Source organism: Medicago sativa, chromosome 8 (assembly GCF_051527215.1).
Source record: "Medicago sativa cultivar Bolivia chromosome 8, Bolivia_mono, whole genome shotgun sequence".
NCBI classification, from domain to species: Eukaryota; Viridiplantae; Streptophyta; class Magnoliopsida; order Fabales; family Fabaceae; genus Medicago; species Medicago sativa.
In genome coordinates this window covers 70184717-70199654 of record NC_140756.1, presented here as the reverse complement: position 1 = coordinate 70199654, position 14938 = coordinate 70184717, and the positions used below count along the sequence as shown (strand labels likewise).

Here is a 14938-nt window from a genome sequence, read left to right as displayed (position 1 = left end):
AGAAAATCACCCTAACAAGCACCCACCTCCTCACTTAAAACACCAACCACCACCACACATCACCACCCGCACCACACTTCACCACCACCACGCATCACCACCCCTACCACAATTGAATAACCTCCACCACCACTGCATCACCACCACCGTCACTGCATCACTATGACGCCAAACCACCTCACCAAGAAACAGGCAGCAACACAATCACATATCTAGAGGAAGACGAAACCCAACAACAAAACACGGGCAGCGACGCCGGTCTGAAGCGATAACACAACCCAGATCATAAAAAGGTGGTCGTCTCTGACAAGGATAATGCGTCCGACGTCGAAGTAAAAACAACCCAACCAAAAAGCAACAAGAACCCACTAGTACCACTCCTCCTCTTACGTGCTGCCACACCAAACACCCTAAACCACCATAGAAGATACTCCATAACCACCAATCTCTATGAACAGATCTGATTGGAAAACAGGTTTATCGATAAGCCACCACCAAAAGAGCAGGGAAGGGAGGCGGTGATGCGCAAGTATTTAACCCATCTGCAGAAACCTCAGGATTTGAACCACCACAACACACCCAAAATACTACAGGACCAAATAGACACCGATCTACCCAGAAGAAGTAAGGAAGCAACAACCACAACCTTTGCAACACCGCGATGGCTACAGAGAAACGACGACGGAGTAACAAAGTGCGGCGGCGCGCCGGATGTCGGAAGTAGAACCACCAACTTCGACGGGATGGAACGGTAGTGCGGAGGAAGGAGCTCCTCGTCGCACCACCCAGCTTGCTTGGTTCTTTTATTAGATTTTCTTTGTAAGAACCATTTTAGTTTTATGAAACTTTATGTACGATACTTTCTCATAGTTTAATCTCTAAAGTGTATGTATTTGATTTTTGAGAAATATTGTCCAAGTCTGGAACTATAATAAACAAAAATGATATGAGTTTATTCAGTAAATTACATGATTTTGTTAAATACATGGTATATGTGATACAAATAAGATAATATTCGATTATAGAGGATCTATCATCGTGATCCATTTGCTGTCTCTCATTACGGTAAGTGATAAAATATGTCGATCGAATGTGAGAATGTTGTATTTTTCTCACATTTCATTCACTTATTTATTCATTTATTTTAAATATAAGTGGAAATTACACATTAAGTATGCATTGTGGTAATTACCCATTAAGCAAAAATGGTCTATATTATTTCCGTCAATTTTATTAACCGCCCATTAAGAAGGAAAAGTTGATGCATGGTATTTAATGATGGACAGAAGTTATAAATAAGTCTAGTTCCTTTGTTTTGTTTTGATCCCCAAAGTCTAACATCTCTTTCAAAAATTTACACCATTAACGTCGGATATTGGAAAGTTTGGATGAGTCTCAACTCTCGACATCTTTAAACAAGAGCAATATGACAGAAGATATGTCTTAATTCCAATTTTTTTGTTTCTGTTGTATGTTAGTAGAGTTTCATTTTAGATTCTTCAGAAATTCAAGTATGTCAGTAGAGTTTCATTTTAGATTCTTCAGAAATTCAAATAAAAAGTATGTAATTTTACGTTTGACATTTTTATTTTCTATAAATTATTTTATACGGTCTTTTCTTCCTTTCAAGTTCCTCTAATAAAGGTTCAATAAAATTTAAAACATTTTTCAATTTTACACAACCAAATATTGCTAGAGTAAATATACCAATCATTAAATTATTTTATTTCAATTTAAATCTTTTTTTTTAAGATGTCAATTTAAATCTTAAAGTTCTTCAAAAAAAATTGAAATCTTAAACTAGTAATAGTTTTTTTTTTCTTTTCAAAAATCTAGTTCACTTGGTTAATAACAAATTCAGTATGATAAAACCTAGCTTAACAAAAAATACCAAATTTACTAGGTTGTAGACATGTTTGGGGTACCAAGTGCATATGTGCTAGTGAGTTTGTTGGTTAGTATTTTTTTTTTTTTTGGTTCTTTATCGTTTGATAATATAAAAATACATGTATAAAAAATTACGCATGAGTGGAACGTAAGGGAGTAATAAGCTACACCGTTAAACTTTTTTGGATGACAAAACTAATCATCGTAAACACGACATTCATGGACATAGGATATAAAATATTGTTATGTATGACCTTCACATATACTCCCGCCCCGCCTGAGTATATCAAAAAGGACATCCCTAACAAAGTCATTCATGCATGTATTTGAAGTCGAGAAGCTCCTTACAATAAACTGCATGCTCTCTAAATGTATCAAGACATGCCTTACGACAAACATGACACACCTTTTCAATAAGAAATAATGGAATTATAAGGCGGTATCAGAGGATAAAGCGGTACTCTATTGTTTACATATGTTGACTTAACTCGTCAATATGGATAACTAAAAGAAAATTTTGAGCATGTGTTGCTTGCAAACATTCGAAAATTGCTTTTTTTCTTTCTTTCTTTCTTGTGGTCATGTCAAACTTCACTCCCAAATCTTGAACACTTTTACTAAAAAGGCACTCGCCAAAACATGTTGTACTTTATAAGGGATGATGTCCTTGCTAGTAAAACCACTTCAGTCAAAACCTAGAATCGAACCACGAAGACCATCCATATCATTGCCAAAACCAGAGTCCATACCACTCATCTCACTATCTCTCAAAACATAATTTTGTAGCGCCTAAGATAAGGGTCCTAGAAGCCACAAAAGCGTACGAGGAAGCCTCTACTGCTGAGTACAAATCCAACCCACAAACCCTAATAGGTAAATAAGCCAACCTTCATTGAAGGTCCCAAAAGAAAGGACCTCCACTAACCACAATGTCTTCAACCTCCCGTTGCAACTCCTCCATGTGAATCTATTGGCACGTCGTTAAGACAAATTAAAGTTTGACAATACTCATGCATGATTGAGTTAAAAGAAGCCCACTCTGAGGATCTTTTAACTATGGAAGAAGATCCATTGACTTAACGTCCCTGGAAGTTCTCTTCATGACTAACCCCTCAATAAAACATCCATATTGAAACAACCCATCTGAGCAATTTCACCTTAACGACGACCTCTCAATGTCTGAAGGGAACAACCCTTCACAATGCTTATTACCATCACATGAAGGCCCAAAGATCTCAGTCTTTTGAATATGCAGTTCAAGGCCCAATCTTGACCCGAACCCCCGAATATTGCCTAATGTTTTAACCACCTCCTCTAAATCTCGTACAATAGTCTCATCATCAAGATACCAAAAATGAAGATGAAGCTTGTAACTATGTCTGATCTGATGAAGAAGATGGTGTAACACAAGAGCAAAAGGGAGCGGTCCCAATGGGTCTATGTGCTGCACTTCAGTGGTTGACATAATATGTACATCCCTAAGGTATAATCTTGCTGCCTGACCATATAGAAACTCAACCTATAAAGAAATAGATAAACATCTCACCCTCACCTTGCACAACAACACTAATCTGTCTATCAAGCTGAAAGCATTTGAGAAATATATTGTGATCATAACCAAAGAACCATCTCCACGTCGCTAACTCAACACCCTGTTGGCATTGTGCAATATGGCTTCTGCACCACCTGAAACCCTAACACCAAACTAAAAGTCATACGATATTCCTATTGTGGCCATCCTGGTCAGCTATACTAGCTGAAAACAATCATCTACAACCAAGGATGATGCTCGCAACATGGAGATCATCCTAACTGTTAATCACACTCTGATCACACGATTATAATTCATCCATCAGGCATATGTGTCTTCTTAGAAATCAAGCAAAGAGCAAAAGTAAGGTCATAATTTCTGGTTGTATTAGATATTTCCTCACATATAACAATAATAAATATAAATGATGTGCATGGGAGATAGTTGAATATAATCATATTTGTATAAACACGTAATATGTCATTTTATGTTATTAACATGAATATTTTTTTTTAAACTATCAATTTGTATATTGTGAGTTTATTCATATATTCATTCATCTTTTTTGTTTTTAACGACTTTATATTTGTATTATATTAATGTACTATATCAATTTGTATTATATTAATGTACTATATCAATTTGATTGAATGAATGAATATCATTAAACACCTAGGTTTACTAAGCGGTTCGGTTAAGCACCCGGTTCATAGCTAAACCGACGTGGATGTTTTATGCACAAAAGCTATGAGCTTGAGATATGAGACATGAAACAGCGAGCGTGATTATCTGCGATTTAGGGTTTTGATTTTCCCCAATTCAATATCAAACAAGGTGAGTGAGTGTATAATCCATCAATTTCATCTCAATTATTATACTTTTTCTCGATTTAATTTTCTTCTTTGAGTTGCAATTGAAAAAAACGCAGTTGAATTTGAAGCCCCTTCAAAAGCTGAAATTTCATCTCGTAAATGATGATAATGGCGACAATGATTCGAGAGATTTTGTTGTGTGCAGGGAGCGAGTGTGAGGAGGAGGGATTTAGAGAGAAAGAGAGAAGAATTCGAGAGATTTTTCCCTTTTCCTATTTATTTTTCAATTTTTAGGGTTTTTTCGTTTAATTGAGCCTAATTCAAGATTTTAATGGAGCAACGAAAGCTTGTGGTTAGTGATCAATGTTAAATTTTGTTTATTTATTCTTATTCTTTTATATGATCAATGTTAAAAAATTGAAATTTAACTTATTATGTTCATGAAAATTGTATATTAGGTTTTGGGTATCCCATGGGATGTTGATACTGATGGGTTGAAAGAATATATGAGCAAATTTGGTGAGCTAGAAGATTGTATTGTTATGAAGGTTAGATATTGCATTTTTTTTTTCACTTATTGTTAAGTATCCGTGACAAAACATTATGGCGTAATTTGATCAATGTAGCCGACCCCAATAACGCTTAGTTGTTGTTATTAAGTATTTAATATATAAATTCGGAGGTGTTAAATAATTGGGAGTATTTTCTTCTTTGGGGGACGTTGTCTCCTACTCTCGTATAGAATCTCCTATTCCGTTGCAACTGAAGCCTTATCACACTCAATATATAAATCACGATCTTTACATAGTCTGGAGATAAAATGCGACATGCTTATCCATGTTTCATGGTGCTAAACAAACAGAGAAAAGATGAAAGTGAGAAATAATAGAAAAAGAATCGAAAAGAACTTATTGTTATTTTCTTTGGGGTGGAATATAAAATTTAATTGCATTATACAGCATTGATTTAGTGATTACTCTATACTGCTAAATTGCCTTTTTGCTTTTAAATTTCGAGTTTACTGGTGTCATATTTTAATTTATTTATGTTTGTATTTTAGGAACGGTCAACTGGCCGATCTCGCGGTTTTGGATATGTGACATTCGTATCGGTGGATGATGCTAAGGTAACTGTTCTTCACACAAAAACATGCATATCTAGTAAATGAGAAGGTAGCTTGAATATGCTTAATCACAAGTTGCATGATTTCTAAATGCAGAATGTGCTATCCAGTGAACACAGTCTTGGCGACAGGACGCTGGAAGTCAAAGTGGCCACACCAAAGGTTTTAACGAATGAAATTTAAAGCCGTGATTATTTACTACTAGTCTAGCTAATGCTGGTCTGCTTTTAAGTTATACGAGGTATGGTCTGATTCTTAACATGCTTTGCTTGTAAATTGAAGGAGGAGATGAGGGCACCAGTCAAAAAGGTTACCAGAATCTTTGTGGCCAGGATTGCTCCTTCAGTAACAGAAGAAACTTTTAGGAGGTATATCGAGTGTGATATCTTCATTAAAATAATTTGTAGTATTTCTTCTTTGGGGACGTAGTCTCATACTCTCATATAGAATCTCCGATTCCGTTGAAATGGAAGCATTATTTTAACATGTTTTTTTTTCTCTTTTTTTTCCTTTGCAGTCATTTTGAGAAATACGGTGATATAACAGATTTATATATGCCAAAGGTACTTTCCTCACTTTGATGGTCAAACATCTAAAGTTAAAATGTGGTTGGTATGTTTTATGCATGCTGTTCACGTATACACATAACATATTGTCAATTGCAGTTGTCACTCAGTTATACGATTACACTGCATTATTATGCATATATATAATATGTTTATTTAGTTGTAGTTTATTTTTGATTCTAGACTTTTGTCATTTATTTCCAACAGGATCATGGATCAAAAACACATCGAGGAATTGGTTTTATCACTTTCGCAACTGCAGGTTTGGCCGTCACTATTTGTCTGTGGTACAATTATCTGCATATTTTAACTTATGGATTTATCATATCTTAATTATCCTCAAATTTAATTTAATTTAGAATTGTAGATAATTAATTAGTATTAGTTAACTAGTATCGTGATAATCATTGGCAGAAGACAATTTTGTGAGTACGTCTGAGTTCTGAGACAGGGCTGCTATGCCTTTTCTCTCTGTATTTCTATACATCAATAACACAGGGTGTATCATTAACATTCCAGCCACAGTTTTCACTGGACTTGAAATTGATTTTTACACAGAAACATGCATCTTACTATCTTTGTTTATGTTGAATATTGAACTTATATTTATTTTATGGGACATGTTGTTGGCTTTTCGAATTGTAATTATGAGGTATTTGGTTAAAGTTTACTGTATTGTTCATAAGAATCAGTAATTTAATTTCACTCTGCATTTGAAATATTTATATTTCATATATAACTTCCGTTCTGACCTTCAATATATAAATTTGTCTATTTATTAAAAGTTTCTGGGATGGCTTTCCTGATTACAGAAGAATTTTAGAAGTCATTTGTTTTGTTTTTCATATTTTGCTTTTTCCCCTGGGTCATGACATTAATTTTGAAATCAAATGGAAAAAGACATACGATGTATCAATATCTGTTAGCCTGTAAGGATGATATTTGCGTTGCAGATTCTGTGGAGAACTTGATGAAAGAAACCCATGAACTGGGGGGTTCTGATGTGGTGGTTGATCGAGCAACACCTAAGGTGATTGTTTAGAGCTTATTCTTTTTACTAAAGAACAGTTTTGTAAAAAATTCCTTATTACTGTTTTCTTCTGGTGTATTTTCATTGCATATTCTATTGAAATGATAATCTGTTTGTAGCCATGCATCGTTCATAAAAGTATGGCTTTATGATCACAGTATAAATATACTTGACCCTATAGTTCAGAACAATAGATTGATAGATATTAAGAGAAAAAGAAAATAGAAAAACGATAACTCATTGATAGACAGGCCGGGTTTTTAAAAAGGATAAGAATTTTAAAGTTAAAATTAAGGAAAGATTTGGGGGAGGATATGGATACTCTCCTTGGGAGATCATATTTGAAAATCAAGAAGTCGAAGTTTTGAAAAATTAAGATGTTATCTTGATGAGATGAAGTCGAAGAACTAGTCACCATGGTGTGCAAATAAATACTGAGGGAGATGTAAACACTATAGCATAAGAAGAGTCAATTGTATAGTTTGTATTTTATAACTGGTTCAGCTTCCCTTTTTACTCTGGGCATACATTTGGCGTATCCCCTTTTATGGTTTTGTCATTGGCATGAATATCTTGATCTGTCTAGTTATGTCACAAACTAGATATCTGTCAGAGATATCATTATCTGTTTATTAGTCTGGTTTTTTAGGAAATGATTTATTTATTTTACTGTTATCTCCTTTAATAAGTTATGAATTAACTGTTTAATCTATTGGATTGAATAATGGACATTTAATGTTTATGAGATTGATCGAAAATGATGAAATAGAGTGAATTGGAATTGAAGTATTAATTATTTGATGTTCTATAGTTTAGATTGTCTAAAATAGGATGAAATGGAATGGAACATGATAAAATGGATATCCCACTTTTTCCCCCTCCAATTCGAGCGGAGTGAAATGAAGCAAGTTTTTAATTCTATCTTCAAAATATCTTGAGTCAACAAAAAATCTTTAAAATATCTGAATAACGAAAGTATGAAAGGCAAACCAAACTGGAATATTTGTTTAGCTTCATTATTATCTGTATTTGCTTATAAATTTACTAATCTGTAATTTAGTCTTTGGTCTTTACCTATTACTTCTTCACTTGTAAATATCTTCATTCATTTTATTGTCGTGTTCTATCTTATTTGAAAACATTGTATTATATTTCTTCATTGTTGATTATCTATGATGCACTGGTGGTACTTTATTTTCCCTCCTGTATCATACTAGACATGCTTCAATATGCTGTCGACACACATTGGAGCAGTATCAGACTTTTCTTTAAAAAAAAAATCCAAAATGTTCTCAATACGGCGTCAACACGCACCCGGCATTCTACTTAACTTGTTGTAGAAAATATCAATACTACCCGTTTCACACCACCAGTTTTTATTTTCATGCATAAATCTTTGTTTGGTGATGGAAAGATACCTGATTATAGTTATACATGCCTTTTCTTTTTACTTTTGTTAATAAGCTGTATTCCATTTTGGCAGGAAGATGATTTCAAGCCAATTGGCAGAACCAGAACACCACAATTAGGATATAGTGCATATAGTACTTATATTCCTGCATCAACTAGATATGCAGCACTTGGCGCTCCAACTATGTATGATCGTCCAAGTTCTATTTATGGAAGTAAGCATGGAAACACTGATATTAAATTAAAAGTATTAATTCTTAAGTAGCTACATACTGACTTCTTTAAACTGTCAATTAGGGGGAGAACCTGCCCGTGGGATAAGCAAAAAGATTTTTGTTGGCCGTCTTCCCCCGGAGGCAACCACTGAAGATCTTCGCCTGTATTTTGGAAGATTTGGCCATATCTTAGATGTTTATATTCCTAGGGTAAGATTAAGATGGCAAATAAAACATATTCAATTGTTGAAAGCTGGCTAACCCATCTCTCTATTTTGATCTAGGATGTCAAGAGACCTGGTCATAGAGGTTTTGGTTTTGTGACTTTTGCGGACAGTGGTGTTGCAGATCGTGTCTCTCGAAGACCTCATGAGATTTGTGGACAGGAGGTACTTTGATTTGGATTTTCTGTTACTTTGCATCATGACCCTACTTGAATTGAATCTACGTTTCCTCGTTTGGAAATGGCATTGAAATAAGTGGGATGTATTTAAGATTCAACAACCTCCCCCCTCCTTACTGCTTGCAGTGATCTATTTGACATTACATCAGTGTGCAGTGATTGCACTTAATAATCACAACAGACATGTACAGTAGACCTACATGATTCCTGACAGCGCAAATTTCTTTTGACATAACATGTCGAAAAATGTCCAGATGGTCTACAAAGATGATTATGTTTATTGTGTATGCACATTTGTTTAAGGCTGCGTAAATTCCTTGTTCTGAAACTTGACTTACCATGTATTCCAAGTGTAATTGTATGTGTCAATCTTGGATTTATAAATGACTTTATTTCTGTGAATCATGCTCCTGCAGGTTGCCATAGATTCAGCCGCACCTCTTGATGAAGCAGGTCCCAGTGGGAATACTATGTTGAATAGCATGGATTCTTTCAGGGGATATGGCGGTCCAGTGAGGCCTTATTTTGATGAAAGTCCTGTGAGGCCTTATGGGAGAATGTACGATAGCCTGGACTTCGATGATGTGAGTATAGACTATATATTCATTATCATTATTTGCATTGCTGAGAGCTTGTGAGAAATTGACAGTAAGCTGAAGAAAACTGGAGAGATTTGAAAGAATCTTTAATTTGTACTTTCTGAAATCTGAAGACTTGGCTTACAAACTGATTATATATAGTACATTATTTATAGATCAAGTTGATAGTTATACTTAACTGTTAGATTCTGTCACTGACAGAATCTGATTACTAAGCAACAATAAGTTCATCCTGACACACTAAAGTATAGTTGGTTATAGGCCCAGTCTGCTAACCTGTTAGCCAAAGTTCCGTTTTGCTAACAGAAGCAGGAGAAGAAATACAATTAAATAGCAGAAATTCAAATTGAGAAATATACTTATAATACACATGAATGGTTTTATAACTAATACGGAAAAGAAATGGTAAATTAGGTAATTTCTCTAGAATTTACCCATTTTATCTTTCTTTGGAATCTACTAGATCCTTAATATGTGTTGTTTTCCATCGTACTCATCTTGCAAGTGAACTGAAGTGCGTGTTTTTTTTTTTTTTTAATCATTATGAAAAAGATGGATGATATATTATTTTGTAGTGTCCCTTGCATGTAAAATGAATGGACAATAAAATGGAATCCCGAATCTAGTCGCATGCTTCTTGCTTTTGGTTATTATTCTTACTTTAGTTGCTGTTTATTTATTTAGCAGTTGGGTTATGGAGTTGCTAGCAGAAGACCATCAAGAACAGATTGGAGGTATAGACCATACTAGGAGAGCATGGTTTTGTTGGCCGCATTGTATTCCTAATGCTACTTGGGTGCCAGGAACTGCTGTGAAGGTCTTCTATTAAGAATGGTTTTAAGTATTATCAGCACTAAGTGTTGGATTTTAGTTTATACATTGTAAACCAGATAATTTTTTTTTTTTTTTGTACCATTGAACTTGAATCTTGTATTCTTTCACTGGTTTATAAGATTTTTTTGGTCTATCCTCTTGCAAGTTTTGTTTTTGCCAGTTTAGTATGTTCCAATTTTTACTTGAACTAGTATTGTGGTTAGTGACGCACCTTAAGACCATGTGTAACATTTTTAAGTACGTTATTTCCAAAGAAAACTCGCTGGCGGTGGCTAGAGAGATACACTTCCCCTACTATCTTCTATGGCAGGACATTGTCAAAGCACCTGCTGCTAGACTTGTGTAATATGTCTCGATCAACAGGGTGAGTACTTGAACGTTTCCAAAAACATGTTTATCCATGAAGAGAACAATATATAGAAATATTTAAAGAAGAAAGTTCGTCGACATAAATCACTGTTTTTATATATACATACAACACACAACTAGGTACAAAGAATGATGTAGTTTTGGGCTTTCTAACACATGCCAACTGCATCAAGGGGCATTAAGACGATGCAGAATGTTCTTTTTTAACCTGGTCAAAACCTATGACTTCAGGGCATGTACATTATCACTGAGAATGGCTGGTGAAGCAGCTGCTTAGAGACCTTATCTGTGGATACTTGGGGAATGAAAATACTTTGCAAATCTTGGAAGCTTGATGTTCTTGTTGTACAGGTGTCAAGCTTCTCATACTTTCTGCTTTCAACTGTGCCCTTCTCAGTTTTTTAACAATCTTATCCATTGTAGAGGATCTCTTCTTCTCCAATTTCATCTGTGTCATACATTATCATGGTCAGAAAGATTACAAATTTACAAGTGCCCCTGCTGTGGTTCTATACAGTTACTGCATTTATATTCCGAGCTTTTTAATACTTTCAAATAGGGTGAAACTTCTTCAATAAGCATATATCTTGCTTTTAATCAAGATTGTATGAATACACATTTGCATCTAATTCTAGACTCTAGATATACTTGGTATTAGAAAGTTAAGTAGTAAGTTGTAACGAAGAGAAGTACCTCAAGTTTTCGTACTGCAGCTTCAGCTTTTGCTTTCTGCAAATTCTCCCAAGCAATGATTTTGGCTTCCTCTCTCTGTAACCTGCGACAAAGAAAGATGCTTATGGATGAATGGATAAATAAAACAATCACATTATGTGGGTGATGTTTTGATATCTTGCTAATGATGATGTAATGAACTGAAAACATAATAGATTTCATTTGCAGACTCCAAACTTCAAAAGAGTTTCAGAAAATATGATATTTAGCATTTACAAGACATACTTGGAAGTGTCCAAGGTTGACTCTTCAATATCCCAACATGAAACTGGAGCATCAACACCATTCTCTCTCATTTCTGTTCTATGTAGTGAGTGACTTTTGGTCAATCTGGCTCCATGCCTCTTGGATCCCCTGGTAACAGTAGCTTGACTGTCAACCTCCACATCTCTGACTTCTAGTTTAGGATAATGACAATATTCTTGATCTATGGCTGAAGTGGCAGAAGATTTTGGAGATGAATGTGCATCATTCTCTGTTTCTGTAGGACTCATTTGAGTACCTTTATCACATCTTGGAACCAAAGACATCTCAGTTTCCTCATTATTCATTCCATCATGTTCCTCATCTGCAAATTAAAATAACAGAATAATTTTAAACATGTAGATTGTTTGATCTGTTGTCAAATAGTGGTGCTGTGGCGTAAAACAATTGGAACAAATCGCTATTGTTTCGCGATACGCGATTAGTATAAAATAGTCAAATAATGGCTGCTATTTTTTGTGATCTGCAATAGTGTATAGATGTCAACTAGTAAACATATGCAATTTACTTTTGGTGGATGCCTGCAAAATCAAAGTACAATATTATATTATTATTATTATTACCTTGAGAGGTTGGAGATGAAGGGTCACATAGCAAATCAGGTTCAGTGGACATTGATGAATCCCTTACACCACTCTGGTTGAGCACAGAATTAGAATATTGCATACCATGATCAATGTCATAACCATAAACCGTACCATGTGGGTCATCATCATCATAATGGTGAACAGAAACAGCAACAGGTGCTAAAACACCAGTTGAAAAAGGTGAACTCACCATTAAGTTCCTCACAACAAAACCTTGTCTAAGTTGCTGAGCAGAAGGTGAATAGTTTGAGTAGAAAGCCACTCCAGGAGGAGGAACAATTGGACCACTAATTGACTTAGGTCTACGTTGTTGAACCTGTTGTTGATGTGTATGTGAAGTTCTTCTATTATCAGCATATGATGCTGAAACTGGACTACAAATCCATCTTTCAGCTTCATCCCATTTTGAAGGCATTGTTCTTCCACCACTGAATGGTGTTAAACCAGACATAGTGTGTCTTCTGCTACTGTTGCCGTTTGTATGCTTTGATACTCTCTCTGAGCTCCATCCTTTGTTGTTCTCGTACCTTCTTGTTCTGTCCCTATAATATGGTGCTCCTGGACTTGGGAAAGAACCCATGTTCTGAGAGGAAACTGAAGCTGAAACAGAAGTAGAGGATGAAGAGTCCTTCTTGATGACACTGAGTGAGTTAGAGAATTCCATTTGGTTACAAAGTCATAGTAATTTCAGTACTAAAGAGGAATGAATGCTCAACATGTTTTGCCCCTATCTACTTTTGTTTATTTTTTTTATTTTTTATTTTATAAACAAATGTTAATAATTAATGATTCGGTTATTTCATGGATCCAACCCGAGACCTCATTTTTAAAATCTAGCTTAGGCATGCATAAACTTTAAAACTTTATGAGAGAGTTTGTCATCCATTTGGATCATTCGAAGGATCAGTCTTTATAATTGTACACGAAGGATATCTCATTTACACACGAAAAAAAACTTTCAAGGTCTCTTAACTCACAAATCGACCTACTTCACTCTATGTTAGTTGTTTCTTTACTTAGTGCCCGTTTGGTTCAGCTTTGAATATAATTGATTCTGAGAGAATTGATTCTGATAGAATTGATTCTGACAGAATTGATTCTGAGAGAATTGATTTATGTTTGGATACAATTATGTAGAATTGATTAAACAAAATGATTTATGTTTGGATGCAATTATGTAGAATTGCTTTTGAATGTATAATTACTAAAATAGACATAGCTAAAGGAGAATTGATAAAGAATGAGAATTGATAAAGGGCAATAAAGTAAAATAACGTGTTGTAATAATAAAATATACAAACCTATACACGTTGTTCAAGGAGAATTGATTCTAGAAAAGCTAGAAACTAGGATTTGTAGCTTCATGGAGGATTGCTTTTGGAAGACAAAAGCAATTCTGAAAAGCTGAACCAAACACGTTGTTTTTGGCTTGAATTGCTTTTGGCACTGTAGAGAATTGATTTTGGGCTAGAATTGCTTCTCAGAAGCCAAACCAAACAGGCCCTTAAAGAGAGATATTAGTAATAACACACGTCATTTTATTACTGAAAATATACCAAGTTTTACTTTAAAGTGAGTCTCAATAAATTGAGAGTGGGTTGTTGCTATTTTTACTTTTTATGTGAGGTTGATATATCATACTATCACAGTGTACTTAAATCTGTTCAGATTCGTTGTGCCAAAAAAGAAACAATGTAAGATTTTGACCAGTCATGACTTAAACAAAGTTAAGTGGTTGTGCAAAAGGACAAAGGAAAATGGGGTAACAAATAGTGAATTGGGTATATGAAACCTAAAGTCTTTTTTTTTTTAAGAAATTTTTTAAATGAGCTAGACTTTAGAGACTCAAATAGTGAATTGGGTATCATATGAAACCTAAAGTCTTTTTTTTTAAGAAATTTTTTAAATGAGCTAGACTTTAGAGACTCACATGATTCAGCTCAAGATTTAAAGCTCGTTTACAAAGAAATTCACATATCATCCATTAAAGAGATCTTTATATCAGCAGCGTAAGTTGAACCAACAATTTTACGGATGAATCAACTTCTTACCAGCTGAGCCAACTTTATCGGATGTTTGAGACTATACAAACTCGAAAATCAACTGGTGATTATTATTAATTGTTGTATGATATTATTTTTTGTATTTTTTTTTGTAGAAGGTATTATTGATGATATTGTCGTGTTCCATTTGAACGGTGGTCGGTTTAAAATAACGTTTTGTGTTGGGTTGGGGTGGACATTCTTAGAATGCGGACATGTTGTATAGTGAGACGAGACACATCACGTTAGACCATACCCCAATGAATTAGGCATTTTGTTAGGACGAGAAAACATTTGGTTGAGGTTGGGATGATAAGTGCAATAAATAAAAGAGATCAAGATTGCTATAAGAGTTGACACATCTAGAAGAACTTTCTTATTTCAAATTAAAAACTCTCTAATTAATTAATAAGTTGAAATTTCAAGTGTAAGTAAGAATTATTATACTATACTTGACTAGATGAATCAAATAATTGAATTTAAAGTGATTGATGAGTTTCACAAAAATAGAATTATTTGAAAGAATCTAATTGA

At 34.5% G+C, this 14938-nt stretch overlaps 2 protein-coding genes across 7 annotated transcripts; one reads left to right on the top strand and one right to left on the bottom strand.

The window, feature by feature from the left end:
- Positions 1–4156: 4156 nt before the first annotated feature.
- LOC146901042 (RNA-binding (RRM/RBD/RNP motifs) family protein) lies at positions 4157–10554 on the top strand. 6 transcript variants are annotated; one of them, XM_085732369.1, is made up of 14 exons: positions 4157–4252; positions 4436–4582; positions 4689–4778; positions 5291–5356; positions 5450–5515; positions 5636–5721; positions 5871–5916; positions 6127–6181; positions 6873–6949; positions 8433–8574; positions 8657–8784; positions 8859–8963; positions 9394–9561; positions 10264–10554. In XM_085732369.1, exons 2-14 carry the CDS (start codon positions 4562–4564, stop codon positions 10324–10326), a joined length of 1113 nt encoding a protein of 370 aa, XP_085588495.1. In that variant the 5' UTR covers positions 4157–4252; positions 4436–4561; the 3' UTR covers positions 10327–10554. The 6 variants fall into 6 exon arrangements, with proteins under 6 accessions (XP_085588495.1, XP_085588493.1, XP_085588496.1 ...); XM_085732367.1 differs by having other exon boundaries at positions 10261–10554; XM_085732370.1 differs by having other exon boundaries at positions 4347–4582.
- A 249-nt stretch (positions 10555–10803) lies between these two features.
- LOC146901041 (uncharacterized) lies at positions 10804–13377 on the bottom strand. Its single transcript, XM_085732366.1, has 4 exons — positions 12339–13377; positions 11737–12079; positions 11473–11554; positions 10804–11227 (listed from the first exon to the last, which is right to left on the bottom strand). The coding sequence occupies exons 1-4, from the start codon at positions 13024–13026 to the stop codon at positions 11024–11026; spliced, it is 1317 nt and encodes a 438-aa protein (XP_085588492.1). The 5' UTR covers positions 13027–13377; the 3' UTR covers positions 10804–11023.
- Between the last annotated feature and the right edge of the window lie 1561 nt (positions 13378–14938).